The sequence below is a fragment of the Perkinsus marinus genome (genome assembly GCF_000006405.1).
Source record: "Perkinsus marinus ATCC 50983 genomic scaffold scf_1104296939758, whole genome shotgun sequence".
In the NCBI taxonomy this organism is placed as follows: Eukaryota; Perkinsozoa; order Perkinsida; family Perkinsidae; genus Perkinsus; species Perkinsus marinus.
The window spans coordinates 241,011-248,639 of record NW_003213081.1 but is presented as its reverse complement, the minus strand read 5'-3'; the positions used below and the strand labels follow the sequence as shown (position 1 = coordinate 248,639).

General features: G+C 51.0%; 3 protein-coding genes across 3 annotated transcripts; 1 reads left to right on the top strand and 2 right to left on the bottom strand.

The window, feature by feature from the left end:
* Window positions 1–1,225: 1,225 nt before the first annotated feature.
* On the top strand, window positions 1,226–1,585 carry Pmar_PMAR029290 (hypothetical protein; the record flags this gene model as incomplete). Its single annotated transcript, XM_002782383.1, has 1 exon — window positions 1,226–1,585. The coding sequence occupies one exon, from the start codon at window positions 1,226–1,228 to the stop codon at window positions 1,583–1,585; it is 360 nt and encodes a 119-aa protein (XP_002782429.1).
* Window positions 1,586–3,897: 2,312 nt separating this feature from the next.
* Pmar_PMAR029289 (conserved hypothetical protein) lies at window positions 3,898–5,163 on the bottom strand (the record flags this gene model as incomplete). Its single annotated transcript, XM_002782382.1, has 1 exon — window positions 3,898–5,163. One exon carries the CDS (start codon window positions 5,161–5,163, stop codon window positions 3,898–3,900), a length of 1,266 nt encoding a protein of 421 aa, XP_002782428.1.
* An 8-nt stretch (window positions 5,164–5,171) lies between these two features.
* On the bottom strand, window positions 5,172–7,610 carry Pmar_PMAR029288 (hypothetical protein; the record flags this gene model as incomplete). Its single annotated transcript, XM_002782381.1, has 5 exons — window positions 5,172–5,222; window positions 5,374–6,042; window positions 6,249–7,201; window positions 7,248–7,365; window positions 7,416–7,610. The coding sequence occupies 5 exons, from the start codon at window positions 7,608–7,610 to the stop codon at window positions 5,172–5,174; spliced, it is 1,986 nt and encodes a 661-aa protein (XP_002782427.1).
* Window positions 7,611–7,629: the final 19 nt, after the last annotated feature.

Below are 7,629 nucleotides of genomic sequence, written 5' to 3'. Positions count from 1 at the left end.
TTAGCTCAACAGATACGCTTCCTGGCGGAGGTACATGCGCCCCTGTCTGCAACCATTTTATAGATTACTCGCCGTGATGAGAAAGCTAGGCAGGAAATCCGCACCCTGCTCAGACCAAAGCGAGGTCTACATCGTCGCCAAGTTCTTCGTCAAAGTGCTCTCGGACCCTCGAAGCTTCCACTCAGTGGACCCCATCCGAAGATCAGAAAATGGCTTTGCAGGTACATTATTATTATTTTCCGACGCTTTTACTCGAGCCATGGGTGGTATACTCGTACTCTGTGAAAAAAGCTTATCACAAGATGAACAGCATACTATCTGGTTCCACAAGCAGTTCGCTGATACCATCACCAAACCCTAAAACCTGATATCCAAGGACCTACGAGTGAAGACGGAAATTCCGTCATGGAATGGCGTTATAACCGAGCTACTGGCGGTCTGTGTAGCCCAGCAGGAGTCATGGTAGACTTTCGGACTGCAAAGTCTCTATAAACGTGGACTATCAAGCCGTCACCGCTATCTTCAGGAGGATGTCTTCGAGGAATCGGACATCGGCGACATTACTACGTTCCATCGTCTACAGTCTCGCGAAACTGAGCCAATTTGACGGATTTATTCAGCTGCGATTTCAATCTGGAAACGTCGATGCCACTGGGATTGTGCCAGAGAGCATCGTCGGCGAACGTTACCTGCCTTTCAGGGAAGGCTCCTTCTTACTGCAGTTCTATGACGCGGGAGACTCCTTCCTGCAGATTATCACCATGTCTGCTCGGCGCGAGAAAGCCGTCAGTTCCCTCGCCAAAGCACACGCCCGCAAAAACAACCAGAGTAAGGTAAGCGATTTGATCCACTCCGCCCTAGATACAAGTACGGGGCGCACCCATGGCTCGGGTGAGAGACTGTTCCGAGACGTCATCCTGAGAAGGTGAGACCTTCGCTGTCCAGACGAGCTCTCCTCATATGTTCTGGGGAGTATTGTTATTTAATCGATACTGGATGTACTCAATCAATTCTGAGTAAAGATGTGTACATGTCAGGTAAACCAGTAATGGCTCCTTTGAGTCTCGGTCTGCCCAAGGCCTTCAAGATACTATTTGTTGTGACAATTCTGTCGGTACTGTTCCTCAAGCTTAGTACCTTTTGAGCTGTACTAGGCTAGTAGTGCTAATAGTTAATCATAAGTTAAGTTAAGTCAGGTTAAGTCTCAAGTAATTATCATTTCCCTATGATTAATGATCTCGCGTTAACCCAGGAGACTGGACGTAGCCCTGGCATGGCTCCGATGCGGGGACATACTACATCTACATCTCGTGAGGTTTTGTCTGCTGTGGGCAACGTCTTTCGTAAATGGTTAACTCAAACGCCAAATTATGATAAGTGTCTCCAAGATGCTCAAGCTGAGATGGATGCCATATCTGGTGCTGGTCCAGAGGTTATTGGGGAGGCTTTGAATAAAGAGTTCATGTCTGATGATGAGTATGAGTCTCAAGTCATCGCGTTGATTCGAGTCTTCTTTCAATGGGCTAAGTTAAAAGATCGCCGTGAACGGTCTCCTTTGCGACGGCAGTTGCTTGGTTCATATTGAAACGTCCTCCAGCGTCTCGCTTTGAGCCGTCAATAAACAGTGGGAAGCACGGAACAAAGTGAATCGCTGACCTCCTTTCCCGAATAACCTGTGGCCCGTACGCCACGATCGGGAAAGGATCAGACGTTAGCTCTGACCAACCCCCAAACCCGCGGCCCGTACGCCGTAGATTGGGTGAGGGTCAGGCTTGTTAGCCGGCCCGATCAAGGTGATTTCATCGGTGAGCAACCTATCCAGACCCTAGGGCGGGAGGTGGGAAAAGAAATCTATGGACCGAACGGTCCCATATTTCCAACGAGGCTTCGAACAAAATCGATCACGCTACGTGAAGAGCGAGCGCCCTGACCGGGCGTACCCGGCTCAAATCCACTTGGAGGCATTTCACCGCGGTGGAAACCAAGTTGCCCTTGGTTTTCACCTAGCATGAAACGTCCTCCAGCGTCTCGCTTTGAGCCGTCAATAAACAGTGGGAAGCACGGAACAAAGTGAATCGCTGACCTCCTTTCCCGAATAACCTGTGGCCCGTACGCCACGATCGGGAAAGGATCAGACGTTAGCTCTGACCAACCCCCAAACCCGCGGCCCGTACGCCGTAGATTGGGTGAGGGTCAGGCTTGTTAGCCGGCCCGATCAAGGTGATTTCATCGGTGAGCAACCTATCCAGACCCCCAATGAATCCTTGATAGGTGTGAACCGACGAAATTCCGGCAGCAAACGAGGTCGCATTATCGGTGAGCGACCTATCCGGACCCCAATGAACCCCAGATAGGAGCGCCCCGATAAGAACTTCTGCGCTTCCCAAAAGACTTCAACTCAACATAATGCATAGAACGCTAATCGGAAAAAAACAAGAAACATTTGTGATTCAGCTGTCATCTTCGCATTCAGATTCAGATTCTTCGATGAAAGGAACTATCAAGTCGCAAGCAATCTGTTGCACTTCGCTAGCGTCGACGTAGACTCGCGCCGGAACACTACTTCCATGTCTCCATGAGCCCATCTCGCATATTCTCTCATATGATGATCCTGAGATCGCCAATGCGTGTGCATGGCCGCGGCGGAGAGCGTGTGTACCATAAGTATTCGCATCCTCAACACCAACCTCGTTCAGCGTTTCGCGCAACAGACGCAAAAACTTTCTGTACTTCAACTTTTGAAACAATGGTTCAGAATTATCCTTGGACATCCTTAGGAGAAGTTTTGCCGCCTCAACTGGGCACACCAGAGAATTCCTTTGACAGGAACACGAACGTTTCAACGTCTCGCCTCCGGGCGCGTTCTTGCGTTTGCTCAATCGTATCTCGGCGATGTCGCCTCGAATTGAATTCGACGAATTCGTATATCGGACCTCTTCAATCTCAGAAGTTCAGAAGGAACTCGTAAAAGAAATGCATAGGCGATGATAGATCCTAGCACCAGCAATTTTCTCTTACAACTAAGGCCCTTTACGACGAGTTCGTGGAGCAGGGCCGGACCGATACGCGGACGCACTGGCGGAGGGTTGTCCAGGAATCGTCGGAGGCCAGCGGTCGACTCCTGAATCAGCGTCGTATCCCAGTTCTGGTCCAGGTCTAGCCATGTATGCCACTTGCGGAGGTGGGAAAGATAACTCCTCGCTGTATCCGCGTTCCTGAACCCGGATATCCACCATAATACCCATCTCTCGGTCGCTGGTAACAGTGGCACTTGGCGCCCATTCGTTAGAACCAGCTTCAAGGCTGCCCCGAAACGCATGTATGAACGGAAGCCAGAGACGTACTGCTTGAAAGATGAAGCGGATATCGAGCGAAACTTCAACGAGATCACGAACTCGAACCAGATCCGGTTAGAAGAAGTCGGTCTTAACGAGTCTTGCAATAGCAAGCCTGGTAACCGGCTGGGAGTCGGCCGACTTCCGCATGACTCCAAAGGATCTATAGTATTATAGATAATCGATTTAACCGCAGAGATGAGGGACTCGTAGATTTGATGCAGATGACTTGAACGTCCTATTCGTAAGTCTTCAAGGATATCGAGTATAGCCGACCGACATGACCTGGAGGGAATGCGTCGGACCAAGGTTCCGTCCACATCATCAAGCAGCTCCCGCCACTCAGTCAGACCAGCTTTTAAGAAAGAGATACAAAATGTCACGAAAGTACTGAGGGGTAGGCCGTACGTGCCGTTGCGCACACGGATCGGCGGCATCACGGGGAGAGCCAAGCTGAACAATGAGCAGGGAACGAATCTCTTTCCCAACGTAAGCTGACGGAATCGGAAACACTCTTGGTTCAAAGAAAAATTTTTAGTGCGACGATGAGCGTCAATAGAAACTAGATTGCAGGAAGTACTGGCCGCTTACGACTGAAGGAGGCAGTAAGACAATCAAAGTGGCGGCGGCTTGGAGCATCAGCCGGATTGGACTTTGATGCCACTCTAGCCACCCACACCTTGAGCTGAAGCCGAGCAACATTCGCCCAAAAAAAGAAAATCATCTTGTTCATCAGAGGACAGGAGGAAGATCCCTTGATCAGGGCATACTCTACCGCCGTATTGTCGACGAAGATAGTCAACCATCTACCAACTATATACTGACCGAAAGATTGTAGTGCGGCAAGAACGGCGTATAACTCGAGTATGTTGATATCGTCTTTTCCTTCGAAGAGACCCTGTTGTAAGACGGAGGAGAGAACGGATGAGAAGTACACTGGCTTTTTAAAGTCATTGGCCACCAAAACAGCACCGATTCCTCCATTGCCGCACGCGTCTGTATAAAGGACCGCACTGATAGCCTCATCCGAGCTAGGGAAAAGAAGCGGCACCTTCCTCGCTGAATTGGAGCTTGCCAAAAGAGCCGAGAGATTGACAAGAGCATTTCTCACCTCGAGCCATAAGCGATCACGGGCTCTCCACGACCAATGATTGACGAACTTATGAAGGACTCTGAGGTAGGACCTTGGGGCAGAAGTCTCCAAGGCCCCGCTAGCAAACGTCAACTTCCCTATCAACTTATGAGCCGTTGTAGATGGCAAGCGGTCATCCTGCAACACTCCATCGATCGAAGAAATTAGTTGGGCGCGCTTATCATCTGGAACCGACAGAACAATGTAATCACCATCGATAGCTATGTCGAGCCCCAATACTGGGATCTCGGTGGAAGGTGGTACAGCCTTCTTCTCGTTTAAACGGAAGCCTATCACCTTGTGAAGCCACACCCATGCCTCATATGCGGAGTTGGCCGTAGCCGAAGATTCTACGCCAAAGTAATCGTCCAAATAATTGATCACTGGGATAGCGAGGACGACTCGACCGAGGTGAGCCAAGGCCTGACTTACTCTACAATAATTGATCACCGAGCTGGAGGCCCCGAAGGGTTGTGCCACGTGATAGAATCCTGAGACCGCACCCGACTCAGGGTCTTTGAGCAGAATGACGGTGAACTTACGAGACTGAACCGAACACGGAACCTGCCGATACGCGGAGGCGTGATCGGATTTCCACCATTTAACGTCCTTGGTCGATAATGTCGAGCAGTACAAGCGGGCAGTAGCTACCGCGGCCTCGGGTGTCGGGAGAGATACTTTATTATGGAAGGACATGGTCTTGTTTACTCCAGACCTTTTAAAATCATCGCAAGGCCGTACTTTCGTGCCTTGATCTACCCCGAAGCGACGAGAGGCAACGAAAGAACCTCCAAAGATAGATTCTAGCTGTGAGAGACTGAAGGGGCCCATCATCGTGTTCTCAGCAACCTCCTCAAGAGCCTTCTTTCACAGCAGACCATCATATGGACATGGCTCTCTACTTACACTGTCAGCCAAGTCATATGCCTTCTCTACGCCTCCACTGAGAAGCTCAGTGGCAGACATGACGGTCACTTTCTTAGACTTCTTAGAGTTAACCTTTGGCTTGATCGGTCTAGCCCGAAAGACGTCATTGTGAACATTGAACTCGCCTGTTAACTCCAGGCCTCCGGCTAGCTCCCTAGGTAGTGTATAGTCGGGATAGTTGGAAGCCTTCAGCATACGTTCGAACAGACCCAGGTTCAAGGGAGCTGTCAGAGCTCCGACTATGTCATCCGAGGGCTCGAATTTAGATGACAAACGGGCTTGGTCGTTCCAGTATTCCATAACCCTATGCCTGTCACGAATCAAACCCTCTGGACCACACTCGAGTAAGCGTTTGTGACAGGACACACTGGCGACTATCGACGCCGGGAGCCCGGGGGCTTGAGTAAGGGGGTGCTGGCAAGACAGCGAGGCAGCGATATGCTCAGGCGGACTCAGCTCTTTCAAAGCATCTTGCATACCTTCGTCTCGGAGGGCTCGCGGCTGAACGCCAGAGCCTATCTTCGAGACCTTCGGTACGAAGTAGAGAGACTTATTGGAGCCCTGATCGTCGGAGGTTTGGAGACGAATCAGGTCTTGCAGTGCCAGGCACGCCACCGAGTCTATCTCCGTTCCCACGGCCACCGTTTCCTGATCACAGCTTGATGCGGTGGATGTTTTCGCAGGAAGATGACACCCTTCGTGCGACGCCGGCTTCTCTTGTAGCGAACGAATCGTGACGGTCACGTCCGTGGATGAACACTGAATAACACAACATTAACTCGGGTGGTCAGGCGAAACGATGACATGACCATAAAAGAGGGAGTGAGGGAAAAAGAAAAAGGGGCTCAGCTTACATCGCCAGATTTGGCCTTCTTAGAGCCACTAGCCGACGAGCCTTGAACCTTGACCCATTTGCCATCAACCTTTTTCCAAAGCTCCTCGCCCTCATCGTTGAAGAGTCTCTTCTTCCCAGCGTAACGGTAAGGTCCACCTCTAGAGTTATGATAGGACGATTTATTGTTATAAGACGACTTGTTGTGGTTATCAGCGGTCTTACCGATAAGTAGTATCAGCCGATTAGAATCGAGGCGGGACAAGCTAGAACAAGCTTCCTTTACCGAAAGTGAGCTCATGGCCATAGCACACCCGGCATCCTTACGCATCTGCTCGTCGTACTGTATAGCGACCACAGTACCAGCATTCCTCCCGGTCAAGAGCGATTTGAAGCCAGCAGCACTGATGCAATGCATAACGTGGCTATACACGTCGCCGAAGGCTGCACCCTGTAGCAGAGCTACCCACAACCACGACATAAGTGCCTGGATGAAGCCCCCAAAAGACCTGTCGTCACCAACGGCGGCGAAGAACCATATGTCCTTGTTGAAAAGAGCGGAAGGGTCCTTGTCCACCTCGGCGAGAGCACATTGACGAATGAGCGATCGATCCATAGAATCCATGTCAACTTTCTCAAGGCGCTTGCGAAGGGTAGGCCAGTGCCATTTATCACCCGACGAGGACTTGTCACTCGCCGCTTTATTGATGAGCTTCACTAAGCCCGTACCAATGGCCTTCATGAAGAGCTTCTCTGAAGCAGACTCGGTACGAGAAGGCCGATTGGGATCGATGGCATCACCGGAGACAACACCCTCGTCGACAATCTCGTCATCATCATCGTTCTCGTTATTGTCCTCGTTATTGCCACTGACGTTCTCATTGCTTTCGTCGTTACTTTCGTTGTCCTCAATGTCGTCATCGGATCTCATATCGTCGAACTGCCTCTCGAGAAGACTCTTTCTCTGCGACCCATCTGAGATGAGTTGTCAAGAACGAGTTCGGCACATGGATGGGTTTACCGTCTGGATGACAGGGGAGGTTAGGAGCTTTCTCCCCGCCGGTCTTATGTCCGGTCTCCGCCGAGCCTTCGGAGGGCTTCTCTTTACGCACCTTAAAGGAGCGAGACGATGAGCGCGTCTAAAGGGAACAACTTCAACGACGAAGTCAGAACGAAAGGGGGGCATTACCTGACGAGGCTTAGTGAGTTCGGCTGCACCCGCCGCTTCCTGAGATGGTTCACCAGAGACCGAAGGGGCCTCGCCGGACTGATCAGCAACTGCAGCGCCCTCGGAGGGCTTGCCGGGAGCACCAGTATCTCCTGAGGCCTCACTAGAAACTAGACCTTCCTTGAGCGACCTGCCAGACTTTGTAGGTGGCGACATAGAGGTTTGATGAAACCTG